The following is an 18486-nucleotide window of genomic DNA, read 5'->3' as shown; positions in this document are numbered from 1 at the left end:
GTGCTTGACAATCTTTCTGGTGAAGAAATTTTTCCTAATATCCAATATAAACCTCCCCTGATGCAGCCTGAGGCCACTTCCTCTTGTCCCATTACTCGTTACTTGAGAGAACAGACCAATGCCCCCCCTCACTCCAGCCCCTCTCAGGCAGCTGCAGAGAGCGAGAAGGGCTCCCCTCAGCCCCTTCTTCTCCAGGCTAAACGTCCCCAGCTCCCTCAGCCGCCCCCCAGCACACTTGTGCTCAAGACCCTGCCCCAGCCCCGCTGCCCTTCTCTGGACACGCTCCAGCCCCTCCATGTCCCTCTTGTCCTGAGGGGCCCAAAACTGAACACAGTACTTGAGGTATGGCCTGACCAGTGCCGAGCACAGGGGCACGATCACCTCCCTTGTCCTGCTGGCCACACTATTCCTGATACAAGCCAGGATGCTGTTGGCTGCCTTGGCCACCTAGGCACACTGCTAGCTCATGTTCAGCCAGCTGTCGACCAGCACCCACAGGTCCTTCTCTGCTGGGCAGCTTTCCAGCCACTCTGCCCCAAGCCTGGAGCATTGCACGGGGTTGTTGTGACCCAAATGCAGGACTTGGCACTAATAATTTTGTCCTACCTGGATGCTGGCGATGGTCTAAGAAATGGAAACTCCTCCTATTAAAATATGAGAGATCCGGTGGGCATATGTCAAACAAGAAGAAAATTAGGGAGTCCCTTAAGCCTTTAAGGAAGTGTGAAAGCAGCCTTGTGTTATTGTCGCTGCTTGAAAACTGGGTCTTAGTTAAAGATGACCAAACTATATTTTCTGCAATGTCCCTCATCCCAAATCCACTGTTTTTATACAAACCTTTGCTTTCTTGTCCTAATATCCAAGAAGCCTCCAACCCTATTCGATACCATAACCTTCTCCACAGCTCTCACAACCCCTCCTACCTAGTGGCTACTCCAGAGTCATCAGAATTCTAATCCTTGCAAGAACCTTCCCCTCCTACCCCAAATCCTCTCTTAGAGAGTTCCTGCTATCCATTCCACCCTGAACTTCCTCAGTTTCTCATTTACAAGAACTTGACTTTTTCATTCTAGGTGATTACCCTTAAAGCAATCATGACGTCTCTGTGTTAAGGAAAGGATTATGTATTTACATTTGTGTCTTTACTATCAGAGGTCCCACTCTTCCTTGCTTCCCAAAATTCCCTCCAGATCCAGTGGTCTTTCTCTTGCTCCTATCCTCCTGCCACACCATGCTGTCATCTTAAACCTTCCTGCCCCCATACTACCTGATTTTGTGTTCTTCTACCCTAATCCCACAATGACTATAATCCAGCACTTCATTTACACTACCCACCCTCCTTTGATCCCTCTTTCAGCACAGCTGTTTTGAGTCCACCATATGCCTGTTCTTTACATCAATTAAGCAAATTAAGATTTGTAGGGTGGGGTTGTTGGGGTGCAGGCATGGGGAAGGAGGAGAATGAAAGAACAACTCTAAAAAACTCTACCCGAGGCAGCAATTATCACAAAAAGTCTTTCTTGATGAAAGAAAATGCTTTGGAACTGAGTGGAGGGGAGCAATATTGCATGATAATTTTTCCCAGTATTCATCCAAGCTCAATAGCAAGTACATCCATTTGTCTGTTCTCTTGAAACAAAACAACAAAAAAAGTCACTTTGCAAGATTTTTTTAAACTTGTATTTCTTTAAATAAAATTAATCCTAGAAAATCTGAGTTACAGTTAGCCTGGTGGAAACGTGTGTGGACTTTTTCAAGCAGCCCTCAGAATACCAACCATAGAAAAATAATAGACAGAAATTTTAAAAGTGCAGTTTAACAAATGCTTAATCTCAATGAATCACCAATAAAAGGAGGAAAAAAACCAACAAAACAAAATTTATTGCATGGCAACGCTGAAGTGGTGGGAGTTTTATCTGGCAGAGAAGAAATAAGGGAAGGAATATTAAGCATTCTGTGCCTTAAATCAAAGCTGGTTTTTGTTCTGCGTTGTTTTTTTGGTTTGGGTTTTGTTTGTGGGTTTTTTTTGTTTTTTTGTTTTTTTTTTTGGTCTCATTCAAAACATGTTTGTCTGATTATAAAGCTCTGGAAGACCCTAGATATGAAAACAGGCATATAATAATGTATACTACTACTCAGTTTAACCTGCTATTGCCTTTTTAAATAAGGTTACGGCAACTACACAAAAATTCTTTGTCCATAGACACTTGGATTTAATCTGAAGAGGACGTAGTATTAGTATAGATAAGATAAATCCTTCTTTGGACTGGACCAGGGGAAATACTCAACATTTTTCCCAAACAACAAATACCACTTGCCCTACCCTCACTCTGTCAGTACTGTTTAGATCAAGCCCAAAATGGAAAGCTCCAACCTTTCCCTAACCCTAACCTGATCTACTTCCATAAAGCTTCAATAAATAATGAAATGTCCCTAAATGATGAAATACCTCCTCAGTAAGAGCAGTGGTCTTCCTGCCCCGACTCTACTATGGCTCTGCTTCTGAGCACCTTTCTTAACACAAGAATCTGTAACGTTAATGCTCAGCACAACCCTTCCTTTGGCACATCCAGCCTGGGCCCAGGCATGACAGCCTGAGAAAATCTGAACCTCAGCTGTAACTCTAAAAAATATTTTATTGAAAATAACTGCAAGGAGTCCTTATGCTTCCATAGAATCAGTCAAACAACGGCTGCAGAAGCCTTTATCTGGATAAAAGACAAGCATACATCAGCGTCACACAAAAACCCACAACATGCAAAACCGGTCAGAAATTAGACCATATTGTTAAACTGGTAATGGTTGTTGCTTTGTGAAGGCTTGTATATTTATAGTAGGGAAAAGCAGGGAGAAACATCACAGAACATAAGCCACAAAATAATTTAAAAGATCTAATCTCATCAGATCCTGGGACTATAGCACCCAGAAAAAACTAATGGAGTATGGTTTTTGGGCTGCAGTCCAGCTGAAAGAGATTTGAAACAGTATTGATGAGGCTTAACACTACTGCTATTTGATTCTTGCTGTGACAGGGAAACCAGAGTTAACAAAGAAGATAATCTTTGCCTCCAACATTTACCCTTCCTCCTAAGCAAAGCTACTGGCAGAACTGTAACATTTGTCTACCTCTCACATCAAAAGGGATACCAATACAGACATATGCCCAAACACACCTGGAGGCAACAGATTCTTAACTTCACTTCCCAGCCCCTATAGTTTCAAGAATATGTATTGTCAATTTTTATTATATATTAATGGAACAGCTAATTTGAAAAATGACCAGGGAAAAAAAACCCTAACAAACTCAACTTTCCAGCTTTCTGGCCCAAGATAAACAATAAATGACAATCAGTGATAGGCACACTTAAACAGTTTCTAGAAGTCAATCTCTAAAGACATTAATCTATTTAAATTGCCAAAGCAAACAGCCCAACTACAAAACTTGCACAGACTGCAGTTATCTATGAAAACTAATTTTCATGTTGGCCTCTAGTCACCGACATATTTTAGACCAGTTTTATGTACCTAAAAGCTCAGAGTTCTACATAGATAAGCACAATATCATTAAATTAGTAAATAAACCTTCTAATGAATCATAATTGTTTTAAAATGCTGATTAACTTAATCTGAAATTAATTCTGGGAAAACAATCTGTATTTTTCATTGATAAAATGTGTTGGAAGTATTGACTCTTTTTACAAAAATTAAACCCAAATCAGGCCAGTGGGTGAAAATGAAAATAATTTCAAAATCAAAGAAATTCAACAACTAATATTTTAAGCACATTATTAATAAAAGTAATATTTCTCTACATTCATATATATATTTACTCTAAATGAAACATTTCTATATTAGCAGCATAAAGTATTTCAAATAAGCTGAAACAATTTTGTACTCATTTTGAAAATCATCACCTCACTAAATAAACCGTGAAATCTTGATTTTCAACACAGATTGTGACTTTAAAAAAAATAAAATTACAAACCAATAAAGGCTACCTTTCCCTGCTAATATCTAACATATACAACACTTCGAATACTCTGTTCAGGTTTGGGCCCCTCGGGACAAGAAGGCCCTTGAGGGGCTGGAGCGTGTCCAGAGAAGGGCAGCGGGGCTGGGGCAGGGTCTGGAGCACAAGTGTGCTGGGGGGCGGCTGGGGGAGCTGGCGGGGTTTAGCCTGGAGAAGGGGAGGCTGAGGGGGGCCCTTCTCGCTCTCTGCAGCTGCCTGAGAGGGGCTGGAGTGAGGGGGGGGTCGGTCTCTGCTCCCAAGTCACCAGTGATGGGACGAGAGGGAACGGCCTCAGGCTGCATCAGGGGAGGTTTAGGCTGGATATTAGAAAAATGACTTCACTGCAAGAGCGGTCAGGCATTGTCACAGGCTGCCCAGAGAGGTGGGGGAGTCACCATCCTGGGGGTGTTCAAAAAACGTGTAGATGTGGCACTTCGGGACGTGGTTTAGGAGGCCTGGGGGTGTTGGGTTGGCGGTTGAACTTGATGATCCTAGAGGTCTTTTCCAACCTTAATGATTCCCGGATTCTATGAACATAAAATCTGATGTGAATTTACTAAACATCAGGTCCTGGGGAAAAAAAAAAATTCTAGATGAATGCACAATACCATCCAGGATGTCCAAAAGCAAGTAAAGAGGATCACAGCTGGTGCTCCTCCGGGTGAAAAGATTAAAAAAAAAAAAAAAAAGACGACATAAATAAATGTAAGGAATGAAATTATTCTTCAGAGGGAAGTGTCTCTTGGTGATAACCCACTCATTTCACGGGTAGTCTTGCTCATTTACTTCTTTGACAGTAACAAATGTTAGTGTTGAGACTCTGGCTCATTTGCACAAGTCCGTGATGATGGGTAAGACAGCACCTCAGCCTCAGAGAGACGAGGCAACGCAGAGACACCGTGATAGACCTCTGGGACAGCAAGAAGTCCTGATGTCAGGAAAAAAATAAAAATCTCAGTTTCAAAATTCAGTGACTCCCTCTTTTCCACAGTCACTAAAGAAAGCACTGAAGAACTGCTACATTATGGACTATTGTCTTCAAACACAGAAAGTCTGAAGTAGAAGGAGAAAAAACCCAAAACTTTACATGGCTAAAAATATAAGGACTGGAAACAGAGGGTTAGTGGTTTATTAAGTATGTTACCCTTAATTATAATAAGGATTTTCAAGACTTTAGAGAAGAGAGATTTGGGGATTTTGAGAGAGAATTACATGTATGGAGAAATTCTAATAATTTTAAATTAGTAAAATGTATTGCCTGTCCAGAGAGAGGGCAGGGAGGAGGGGGGAAGCTATATTCCCCCCTAGAGGAATACAGATCTAGAGAAGCTGTTCCCAGTTTAAAGGCAGTAACAGTAACGTAGGCTGACATACAAGAGTGACCATCTGGACAGCAAAATAGGATACAGTCTTATGGAAAGAAAATCGAAAACATACCTTCACCTCATGGGATGGAAACCTGCATGGTCAGCAGCCAACTAGAAAATCAGGTGGTTTTGTTTGTTTTTAATGGACTAAATAAGAATAACCAAGTTCCTTATGGTGAAGCAAAGGTTTGAATCTAATAAAACTGATACCTTTTTATCTAGCTACTTTATTTACCTGCTGAGGTTCAAGCATACTTTTATTTTCATTTGCATTTCCTGAACAAGAAATGGACCCCGAAGAAACTGCAAGAATGCCTAAGAACAACCTTTTCAGTCACCTGGAATTCATGAAAATACTTTTTTTAAAAAAAAACAAAACAACTGACCTGTTAAAATGTTAAACTCAAAAGGTTACACATTACACAGTAAAAATAGAGATTTCCTAAACAAGCTCTTCTGAGTTTCTTATTAATTTTCTTATTAAGCATCCTATTGAACTGGCAAGAATAATTATATATCATAGACAGAGATAAAGCCATTAAATATGGCAGTAAATATAACACTTTTTGCTTTGTTTTATGTAATAATCCCTATTTGGCTCAACTGAAACAAGAGGTCTGAGTCACAGGAAATGCATTACAGAAAAAATGCACTGAATTTTCATGAATGTTATATTATCTTGAAAAACTCCTTATGTTAATTTTTTTGAACCATGATGCATGTTTCTACAATAACTTCAGTTCCTTTCCAGCTGTGTGCACAGGAGCTTGGCACTTTTGAACAGCTCAGGAATAGCAGTGAAATCTACTTGAAAGTCGCACAAAACTGTTTATCTGTACAGTGTTTGAACCAATTGAAGAAATGCTGTAAGCACAGACTGACTGCCTTCAGAAGCATTCATTATGGTTTCACCTATGATTAAATGGGAATGACAAGTATCTTGATAAAAGGATTATCGCATTTCCCTCGTAATCTTTTCCAGAGCAATAACATTTTGCAACAGTCTCCAGGAAAATCAAAACACATCCCTTGTCTGCTATAGCAAAATTCCTATATATAAAAAGCAAATGGATGTTTATTTACTTCTTTGTGCTTTACAAAGTGATACAACTTAGATTTATGCATGGGTTAAAGGTAGTAGCAGGGAGAAAGAAAACACCTCAAATCACCGACCACCACCAAGCTGTGATGAACCTGAAGGCTGATACCTTACAAACTGGTACCAGTGCACTTGGATACCTGCACAAACTCACAGAAACTACTCACTTCAGTGTAACCTGGATTAATATGTATGACTTAAACTGACCTTTAATTGTGGATCTAAGAATGAGCTGAGAACAGTGAAACATGACACCCTATATTCTCATTCTACTTAGCAGAAATGAACCTTGCAAACAAGACTTTTAACCAGTACCTGAGGGACTTTTCACAAGGTGGTGAGAATCTCATTATCTCAGCCTCTTTCCCTGTGGAATACTAATCCTGAATAACTGGACACAAAAGCTCCCCTTTAGAATGTCAAATAAGTTATCTGCTTCAGTTCAAAGTTAATTAAGATGCAAATTGAAGACACAATGTTACAGCATAGTTCCTAACCCTAAATGAAGATGTTTAGTAGTATGAGGGACAGCTACTTGTAAGAACATTTTCATGCCAGTATGTTTAGACTAAATGGTATATACCTCTCGTTGTAACCACAGCCAAGCAAATGTTAACTCTACGGTGTTCACAGGGCTCTTGACTATGAAGGCAGTCTCCATTTAACAGACAGATTCACACTGTGTTTTCTTCACATGAAATAATTCCCTTTCTTGGGGAAGTAAAGACAATGGGAGGCCAGTACAGCTGACTGATGAATGCCAAAACCTATTCCATTAAATAAAGGTAATGGCAAAACTCAGGAGAGGCGGCAGCACTTTATAGTGAGTTCCCATTCATTCATTTTGTTTCAAACCCAGCAACAACTCCTATAGATTGTCTTAAACTCCAAGACAACAGAGCATTTCCATTTTGGATTTTATTCTCAAAATATCACCTACAGCACACACAAGCATGTCTAACACATACAAGTCCTATAAGAATTATTAATGCTGAAATTAAAAATGCATAACTGGAATTTTAATATAAAATATGATAGATGAATGACCTTGAATATCAGGAGTAGACTCTACATAAAGTATTTACTTCTGACCCTTGTTCTAATCATGCAGAGTGCAAATTAGAGACAAATAGAGACAGTCATTAATTCCATAGGGACCAGAAATCAGCAAAACATACTCCCAGTAATTATGTTGAATCATGAAACTCATCACCAAGTTCCTAATAATGACCTCTGACAGACACATCAAAAACATGTGCTGAAGGTTACCGTTGTTCCGACATACGCATTCATCTCTGACTCACTGATATGCCTATTCACTAGCACTCCTAGGAAGTGTTTAAATAGTACATCACTCCATATAATGATGAGTAAAACTCTCCATAATTTTTAATTCTTTTTTTGTTTGAGAACATGAGAAACTCCCTAATGATTTCATAAATGGTTTCATATGTGGCTTCTACCTCTCTTGAAAGGCAACAATGGAAAGAACGGGAACTGAAACAAAGCAGATTCTTTTGCTGCTGCTGACCGCTTTTGCATTAAACTGTGGCAAGTAAAATAAGCTGCTGCTGACACACATGACACTTCCAGCCAGCCTCTGCCAAGGAAGCAGCATACAGTACCAAGCAAATTATGCAGAAAGCAAAAGACAAATACTAGCAGAGGGTGGCAGAGGCAGCAAAACTTCTAAAGCACTGAAAGCGTTTACTCTTTCTGAAACGTATTCTGGCACAGTGGGACATACAGGATCTCATACATTTTTGCTGCAAGTCGCCTAAAGTAAAAAATACCAGGTAAGTGGCAAGGTAAGCAAAGAATATAAATGTACTAGATAAACACTTTAAAATAAAAGGACATAAAATAGCCATCAACTACTTAGTGTAGCTGTGAAGAAGAACAGCAACAAAAGGAAGGTCACTAGCATATCTATTAAATTATGTGCTGAACATTTGAGAGGCTAATTTTGCCAGACTTAAAAGGATCAGCAACTGCCCCCTTCAACTTTTGAATGCAACTTGTTGTATTAGTTCATTATATGATATAGGATGAAAAGAGAGCGAAAAATACACCAATGGCGAATCCTTTCCCACTGTGAAATTCTGCAAATTAACCACACTCCTTATGTGATAGAACTGTCATCAGTTAAGACTGATGCAACCTGATCTAGCTGAAGATGTCCCTGCTCACTGCAGGGGGGTTGGACTAGGTGGGCTCTAAAGGTCCATTCCAACCCAAACCATGCTATGATTCTAAGACATCTGACTGGGAAAAACTGTGCTACAAGAGTAGGAATTCTCTCTTTCTTGGTATCCCTGATCTAATTTACAACAACCTTTTTAACATAGAAGATCCAAGCTGGAAGTGTATCAGTACCACGCTAATTCCCACCACGTCAGTAATGGGTAATGACAGAAGTAGGCTTGCACAGTTCTCACAAAATGTACAATGACTGTCACAAGTGGATTTGGGCATGAATAACCAGAGTAGTAACTGTTACTGGAAACCTTCTCTAAATCTGGCTTTGCATAAAACTCTTCTGAAAATTAACAAGCTTTGCAAAATCAAGTCTTGCAGCTCCACTGTTACAGAGCCTGGCACATTCACTCCTGTGTTCCTCTCATGTTTCTGTGTGTATGAAAGGGTGGAATGTTAAACCCTGGTCTTCACATGAATATATGAATTACCAGCTTCTTTACAATGCTAATCTTTTGATCAGCAAGTATCTCTCACAGAATTCCAAATACCATTACATTTATGTAAGGGGCAAATATATTCAAGGACGTTCATAGTTTTCTTTTTGGAGATTCTCTCATATAGTGGTGTTCTGATACAACTCCAAGACTTTTATCCACTTACAGATATCTTTATTCTAAAAGCAAATTTCTACTTGACTTTAAATCACAGAGAGAGAGAAGAACATTGAAATTGCTATGTCAGATAAGAGCACTGGATCTCTTCCAGCTTTCAGTCTCAGAGTGGCAAGTGGTAGGTATTTTAAAGGAAACTGCAAATACCTTCAGAGGAGACAGCTCTTACTCAGTAACATGGCCATACAGTACCTTTTCTTTTTCTTCCTTTTGCTAACACCCATTAGTTACTTTCGGGCTTTTACATTGAAACATGAAAATTTTATGTCTTCACTTTTACTACCCTGTGTGAATTCTTTATACATACAAACAGCACCAAGACACATCACCTTAGAAGGAATCCCACAGCAATTGCATTGCGGGGTTCAATTATCATAGTATAAACTAAACTATGCAGCTAAAATGATGCATATTGATGAAGTAAATAAAAAATATCAAAGGTATATTCAGCTTCCTCTGAAAAGTCCTTCTTTTCTGCTTTTTCTATGAATTTCAAACTAAACAACATTTTGACATTATTCTATTTATGATTGTTCTGTGTATTAGATTTGTACACAGTTATCTTAAGATTAGGGTCCTTTTTAGTCTTACATTGATGGAATAAAGTACATACAGTACATAAAGTTACAGCCTTACAAAGGAACACAGGAAACTGCTCAGCACACAGCAGTAGGAAACCCCACAGGAAGCATTTTTGTTGTGTTAATTATATTGGGACGTGTCTATTCATGCTCTGGATTTCAATTCCATCAATTTGTCCAAATGACAAATAAATGATGACACAAACATATACTGTAAGATCAAATCAGCAAGCCACATGGTTTTCCTATTACACAGACAGAAGATTTTTCTGTCATGTATCTATGATAAAAGAGGTACCTTGTACAAACAAGTGGATGGAGATGTGTCTGCTTCCTCTGTGTTGAGAGGCAAAATGTTTGGTTTTGAAACTGAGTTCATCTTTGTAAGTCCTTACTTTTTTTTCCCCAATTTCTGTCACCATTTAAGGACACAGAAACGGAGCTGTTGTCTCACTCAGGTCCAGGTCCCCTGTGTCTCCACTATGTGGGCTGACCAGAGTCTCTACTTGGTTATCGATCGGCAGCATTTCTTGCTTTCCAACCTTTTCTGGATGCAACTAAGCTGAAAGGTGGCTTGAAGCTGCTTACCTGCCTAGGAGATACAGAATATTGGATAGGAGGATTTACAAGTTGTGAAAACTACAACACGCCTACCCCACTGTTGTTGCAAGAAAGAGCAGAAAGGATGAAAATTCTAATTCTTCTCATCACGACGGCTTACTCTCTTCCTCCCTGGGCCTGCAGCACTCTTCAATATTTTGGTCAATCAGAAATTAGCATTTTGCAGATATTTATTGTTTTACACTGGGACACAGCAGGCAAACACTATACATAATATTTGAGTCCCTTTGAGTTGGTTTTGTCATTTGTTTGCTGTCCTGTCTACTGGATAAAAGACACTTAGCTTTAATCAACAGTAGAGCATACTGTGACAGAAACCAAAATAAATCTGCATTAACCAAGATTTTTGTTTTGAAATTAATTATATGGGAGTCTGTTGCATCATTTTTGTAAATCACTTAAATATGCTGGGGTTTGGTAGTAATTTTTTTTATTTGACCTCATTAATTTCAGACCATTTTCTTGGGTAGACATGGCCTGAAAAGATGAGATAATAAGTAATTTAAAACACATATGGCTTCTTCAGAGCTCTGTTTGCCAGACACACCAATGGGAAAAGAAGGATGGCAAATACAGAATGGAATAGTCAAAACCTACCTGCAACAATTCACCTCTTATATTTTTTTCTTTTTTTACCCATAAAGTTCTAGTCCATCTTTACCGGGCACAGACGAGTGACCTCTATGACTAAGCAGCAGCAGATTACCGGCTGGTTAACTAACCAAGACTGTCAGTGTAATTAAGATTCTGAGCTTTCTTAGGAACACCAGCTACCAAACTCGGAATATCTAAAAACTGCTGTAGCTTGCTTAATTGAAAGACTTGATTGAATTATGAAAAGCTACAAAAATCTGAAACCTTTGATGAAAAAGGAAACAAACATTTTTTTGCAGGAAGATGCCAGAAAACAGAATTAGGCTGAAGCCAGGGAAGGAAGTGACTAAGCATGCAACTGTAACCATTTGGAATAAATAATTTTTATGCTAGTCACAGTGTGAATGAACATAATTATATGCTTCTTAACGTTGTTCATGTTTTTCTCTTTCAGTTGCAAATCTGCTCAACTGTCATGTTTAGTTTTCTCTTCAAAACGTTACTAACGCTGTATAGAAACACATCACTCTGACTGTCTTTGGATTTGAAATCACAGTCTCAGAATACCACACTTGAGTCCAAGCAGGAGTCCTAACAGAGGTAAGCTAGAATGCTTTCTTCTCTGTAGAGTTTTTCATGCATAAACAGTGAAAGGAGAAACTGGAAATTATTTTAGATTATTTCAACAGGTCAAATGAAATCAAGGTATTCTGCACTCTTCAATTGCTTACACCTGTATGCCTGCTTACACTGAAGAGCAATAAGACTGGGAAGCACTACCTACAAGAATAGTCTTATCTACTAATTGAGGTCTGATCCTAACAAATGCTACGTATACATATCTTTTATTTCAACTAGCTGAAAAATGTTAGCCACCCATCACAATTTGTACATGGAAAATGAAAGGTAATATTCAGCAGATTTTTAGATAGTTTTCAAAATGGTACTCTTGTAACATCAAAGAGGTCCTACAGTGAACGGAAATTGACATGCTTATTAAACACAGATTTGAGATAATTTTGCATTTTGAAAAGAAGCCTGTTTTCCTATATTTGATGACTACATTGTCCTCACATGGAGTTTTGCTATTTGGTCATTCTAGCTCAGAAAAGTGCATCAAAATAAATTATACCTGTAGCAAGTAACAGAAGTGACAGCAGATATGGAATAAGTTGTGTTGGAAGTCCAGAAGGTAATAGATCGCTTAACTGATGGAACAGACATATGTTTGAAAATAACTAGTGTCTGACAAAAAGTGAAGCAAGTCCTCTATTATGCTGATCAATTTACAGGATAATTAAACATCACTATCCCTCTCTCATAAGTGGAGATACTGAGAAAATGAGGATAAAGGCTGAAGTTTGGAAAGCAAGTTATAAGATTATTTTTTTTTTAATGGCTTTTGATATGATGTGGACGTCATGGTTTCCTATAACGAAAGTTCTTGCCCGCTGCCTCCATCCAGCAGTCAAGGAGCCACCACAGCCAAGAGATACTCCCATGCTGACCTGACAGAATAACTAACTCTGCAGCTTCAGCATATAGTGAGATAGCAAGGCAGTTTCATTTGGAGAGCCTGAGGAGGAAAGGCTAGCCCTGAGGTTTTTAACTACACATCAACATTGAAGACTGAAAAGCTTTAGGGTTTGGTAGAAGAAACCCCAATGTTCTGAAAGCAGCTGCTCCCCACCCCCTCTGATTCTTTACGTGGTAGCACAGAGCTGCTCCAAGGATGTCACATTGCTGGGACCAGGCCGCAACCCTGCTTGAATTCAGTTACACAGTGCCTCCTGCCTGACGTCCCAGACGTTATAGAGTTCTCCATGAACAGAAGTCTTCTAGAAGATCTCCATGTTAATCTGGCTCCCCAGGAAGTAAATTCATTACCTTCGCCACCTATCATCGTCTGCCACTGATGCATATGCAGAATTGTTATAGCCAGGTAGAAGTCAGATACCCCTAGGACAGCAAGTCATACTTCATAGGCAAGCATACTTCATGGTGACACCTAAGGGTTTCTGGATAGTTTAGGCTACATAAACCCCATATGTGCTGCCTGGAGAAGATGACAGTAGGCACCTTTCCAGCAATGGCATCCTGGCCCATAAAAGAGTGGGAAGCATTTGCAACAAGCCTGGGTTTATTCCAACCTAACTTCCCTGGCATCTTCACAGAGACCATGGGCAGAATCACAAGCAGGGGCCACTAATACTGCCTTTCATTTTGCACCCACAATCTTCAGGGCGTTTATGGCGTGCATCATTCATGCTCTGCAGGTTGAAGCTAGCACTGTGTGTGTAAGATGTAATTAATTTCTTTTCCTTCAGTGATGATCATTTGTCTTCTGCTGCTTCTGCTCATATTCCCCTTTCACCAAGATGCTGGAGGACAAGCCTAAATGAATCAACACTAAATCCACTGAAACAGAAGCGGCACCTACCAATTTCAAAGAGTAAGTAAAATGACAGCTTTGCATCTCATGCAGTTGTGTCTCCAGAGGATGAGACTGAAGCACAGGCTGCTTCCCTTCAAACAGCTTCAAAATCATAGGACAAAAAGTCAGTCGGGGAACAGTTGAGTGTCCAATGCCTCATTAAGTATATAGCAGTTATGACAGGATCCAGAAAATCTAGCCACTGGGTGCCATGAACAAAGGTTGTAGGCTTGCATGCAGCATTATCTACCCTGGGACAGTTAGAGGCCCCTGTGACCTATCCACAATGCACAGATTTAAACAAAACTGTAGAGCTGGAAAAGCTTCATTATTCAACAGCGTGTAACTGTGCATAAGGAAAGTGATAGCCTGTGTTGCCCTGTGACCCACGGCACTGAGGAGATCCTCCGGGTATACACAAACTGACAGATGTGTCCCTGATGCCCTCTACAAGCAATCAGATGTTAAGGAGGTTACCGACTCCTAGAGAGGGGGCATGGCTCCTATTCAGCTTCAGATGTTCCTTCAGCTTATCACAGAATTTACAACATGGGATCCTTTTACCCTCACAGAGGCCGGGGAGGCCTTGCAAAGCTAATTGTTCCTAGCAGGAGAGCAAGGGGATATTTTCATTTACCCACCTCCCCCATCTATCACTTACCACCATGGTGCTCTAGGTCAGTACTGACACACTGCTGGGATAAGACCCTCCCTACTCTTAGTCCTCTCTCCCTGCTTCTTCAGAGCATCTTCTGTTGCCTCACCTTCCCTTGCCTGCATGTTCCCTGAACCTGGCTTTCCCACACTTCCCTTTCCTTACATCTGCCTTTGGCAAATTCTGCATCCTGAGTTTCCCTCTGTCTTCCCACGCTCTGATATTTATACTGGGAGTTATACTCCCCCAGCTCTAATCTGATCCTCATGGAACAGCAGGTTCATTTAATCACTGGCTCAAAAACTGCAAACACATTTTATTAGACTTATCTACTCTTAATGATACAGAGATAGTACACTACAGTACCATTTAGAACAAGCTAATATTGCTAACCCAGCTGACTCCTAGTTTCTTTATAGTGAAATAAAGTCAAGGGAAAGACATACATTGCCACTTCATAAACCCAAAAAGAACACAGTGCAGCACTTGTTAACTATAGTTCCCAAAGGGACATGCAATTACACACATAAAGGCACTCCTAGACCCAGGAGCTCTATCTGTGAACAGAAAAATGCTGTATCCAAAAGCCTAAATTCTGAAGTTTGTGCTTTAAGAACATAATGCACTGTGGCTAAAAAGGATCATACTGCTTTTCTGAATGGATTTCTTATGGGAGTAACAGAAATGGAAACTTTTTAAAAATAAGTTGTTCTTTTGTAACAATGTCGTTAAACAAGAACTGCATTTTAAAAGGCAAGCATGAAACGTCCTGAGGAAGGCTGATGAGAAGCAAGTGACAGAACAGGGGAGGGCTTTCAACTGCTGATTTACCTGGAATCCCACTAGTACCTGGTAACTGCTGGTTCCTTACGCTTTGAGAAGTACACCTCTCTTCCCTGTCCCCCACATCCCAAACTGCTGGAGCCTGATAATTGTGTCACCCCCCCTTTTCAAATGTGCTTAGCAAACAAATGTACCTGGTTGGTACGGGTGCCTTCTCATAACCCTGAAAAATGCAGGATTTGCCGTTTCCCCTTTCCTCTACAGAAGGTTTCAATTCCAAACCAGCTCTGTGGAGGAATAGCATTTCACAGTGAACATAATCTTTTGACTCACCCTCCCCTATACCGGCTGCAGTTCATGTTAAGTTTTCCACAGGGAATTTGCAGCTAGGTACAGAGACCACAGCCAGAATGCATGGAAGAGGAGAATATACTAGAATTCAGCTACATAAACAAAACCAAAACCAAACATGAAATTAAAGGAAATTACTGCAAAATCAGACAGTAGCAAATCTATCCAGAACAATTTCCAAGCAGAAAACCTATTGAAAGTTTAGTACCAAGAAAAAAATCTGGCCCAAAAACCTTGGGATAGTGCACCATTCCCAAACAACTTTGAATTTAATATGCCTGTCGTGCTGATGAAGAAAACGTGTTCATCCACCCAACACATCGCTATTCATCTGTATGAATGTTAAGACATATTTAGTAACACGTTTGTCAATGTATTTGCTGATGTATGTCATTTTGTCTTTCTGGGCTTTTTCCGAGGGGGAAATCGGAGTGATCACGGAGGCATACAATTCAAAACTAATAAGCTTCCCAGGTTCTGTGGCACCTCAGTTTACATCTAAGGCTAAAACCCCAAAACATAGCCCGTGTGTGAGAGTACACAAATAAATGAAATATCTCTCTTAAGAGTATTTGTCTCTGCAGAACTACGTAAAATGCTCTCTTCTTAGGTAGAAGAGAAGGAGTAACACTGTTTCTGAGCACTAATATTTCGTCAGCGTAACGGCATTGAGACCCGTGTTACTTGCAGTTTTTACCTCCTGCTCCAGACTGGGAGCTGCTGTGCCAGGACAGGAGGCAGGGCTGCCTAGGAATGGCACAGAGGTGAACTTAAAACGCCCTGCGACTACAGCAACTACCCTGCAGAATGAATACACACAAATTCACATGGAGTACAAGCTAAATTCACACCAAGCCTTCAACAAACTCCTGGATTTTAAGCACTCAGGGGTTGTGGTATTCATTCTAACGAAACCTACCTTATCCATAAGAGAAGTTAACCAGTTTGGCCTTGAGTTCTTTCTTCCTGGCTACATGAGTTAAACAGCAATGCAACAGGGTTGCACAGATATATAAGGTGTAGTCGATACAAGGCAAAGGTTAAACCACTTACACAGGTTATCTCTTTATCTCAAATGCAGTTTTAACTTAATTCTCTGTTTTTCATAGTTTACAATATGCCCAGACTAGTCTGAAATTTTGTATGAAATGTTTCATATTGGGAGCAGCTTTATTTCCACAATTTGAAAAGAACCCATTCAGCTGTATGAAGATATAGAAATGTAATTTTAAAAAACTGTTTATCAGACACTGGCACTTTTCCTGCTTGTGTAATTCAAAAAGGATCTCAGTAAAGAAAATTGAATTTGGCAATCCATTAACATAGATTTGATGCTCTCTCTGTTCATCTCTTGATGTCTCACCCCTTTCAGAAAAATGAAGATAACTCATAGTAAAAGAGTGGCTGTTCCCTCTTATTTGTCCAGTATATTGGCAATTATTAAAACCCTGGAAAAGCTACTGAAGCTCTGCTGACTCATGGTGGCAGAGAAGTTACTTGTTAACGCCACAATGAAGATGAAGCAGGGAGAGAAGACAGAAGAGGAGAAGCCAGAGAACAGGCAAAGTCTGGGGAGAAGGCTCAGGCTTAGCTGGTATGCTAAGTAGCACTAGCGCTTCAGGATAAAGAATTTGGATGTTATCTGAAGCTCTGCATGCTGTGTTTGAACCAGGTGAAGACTTACAACTAATTTCATGCCATCTAAGTTTAGGAACATAACTGAGCCATTTCAATGAAGCATTTACTTGTCACAGGCATCCTCTACTGTCAACGGAGAAAGAGCGGCAGTTCCAAGAGGCCAATTGGCTTACTGAAGGTCTGAACTGTCTTTTGAAGCTGCCAATCCTGCTCCATCAAGTACAGAGAGCCCCCAAGGCAGTGAAGGAAAACCTATACCAGGCACACCAGGACTGGCACGTGACACCCCTGTCAGCAGAACTGATCCCCAGACTATCATAGTTCCCAGTGCAGTCTGCAGTTTGTCGCTGGCTCCTCCACCCTACACATCAGATTTAAGAGCCAGAAACAAGCTGTAGTAGGGAATGGGAGATGGTGAAGGTGACAGAGATTAATGGAGGAATTAACCCTTTCCCTCTCCACAAATCTGACCCAAATGGGAGAATTTTCACACGATGTGCCTTGATGCAGGTATGTATTTCTGACCCCTGACGTGAAAGACTTCTGAGGACTATACGTAGGTGCATTAATACTAGCAGGATTACTTTAAGCCTGAAGTCATTCACAGACTAAGTACTAGGCAATGCTGGCATTTTAATGCATGGAAAATTTCAGGTTTCACCTCATTTTAAGTTCTTCTGTGCTCACAGCAGTAAATAATAAGGGAAAAGTCAAAGCACGTTATTCCAGGGGGTAAGGATTCTGCCTCAGAAAGGAAAAGCAGTTCTCAGAGCTGTCTGGTTGCATTTGAGGGACTGTAATCTGCACTCCTCTTTTAACAAGAAGCACGCTTCTCTTCAGGCTCCAGCCTATTCTTGCACAACAAAGAGCCATGGTTTTACACTTCCCCACCATCACCTCTGATCACACATTTCCTGGTGAAGGAAGACTGCCAGCATGGTGCATTTGCTGTAATGCCACCTTACCTTTGCTCTGCCCAGATAAGAGGATGTGTCTTTTCTCTAGAGCACACAGGAAAGGAGGGAAGAGCAATGAAAAAGGCTCTTTATGTGATATAAGAGGACTGTCCAGAGTCACACATCTGTCCAGATGTCACACATGTCCAGAGTCACACAAAAACTCTGCATATTGCACCTTCACATGAAACACTGCCCGTGTCATAAGTTACAGTAAAAACAACTCACCTGATTAAGGTACTACACCAAGTTGCTTAGTCCCTATGCTGTAAGGGTTATGGAAGCCTGTGCTTGAAGTGCTAGTGTTGTGGAACGAAGTGACAGCAAGTTGGGAAATAAATGAGCACAATATTCTCTTCTAACCTCCTGGCACTGTGCCTTTTAACAGAGAAGAAAAAAGCAAAAAGGCAAAATGTCAGCTCCAAAACATTTTTCATGTTGTAAAATATAGTGTCCCCACTGAAACGCTTGGTAGGAGACACACTGAGGGGGCCGATGCTTCACTCAAAAATAGTGAGTTATTGCAAA

At 40.3% G+C, this 18486-nt stretch overlaps 1 protein-coding gene across 10 annotated transcripts in view; it reads right to left on the bottom strand.

Annotated features, from left to right (window-relative positions):
• Positions 1-18486, bottom strand: part of CTNNA3 (catenin alpha 3) — a 562887-nt gene that overhangs the window by 273954 nt on the left and 270447 nt on the right. Inside the window, exon 1 of one of the 10 annotated variants that reach the window (XM_075109801.1) lies at positions 16284-16319. The exons of the other annotated variants lie outside the window; for them this stretch is intronic. Within the exon in view, the coding sequence (XP_074965902.1) occupies positions 16284-16292 (9 nt within the window). The 5' untranslated portion in view covers positions 16293-16319. Of the gene's footprint in view, positions 1-16283; positions 16320-18486 lie in introns of those variants that run through there. 10 annotated transcript variants of the gene reach the window in all.

The sequence above is a fragment of the Phalacrocorax aristotelis genome, chromosome 14, assembly GCF_949628215.1.
Source record: "Phalacrocorax aristotelis chromosome 14, bGulAri2.1, whole genome shotgun sequence".
Classification (NCBI taxonomy): domain Eukaryota; kingdom Metazoa; phylum Chordata; class Aves; order Suliformes; family Phalacrocoracidae; genus Phalacrocorax; species Phalacrocorax aristotelis.
This window is presented reverse-complemented; position numbering and strand designations above follow the sequence as displayed.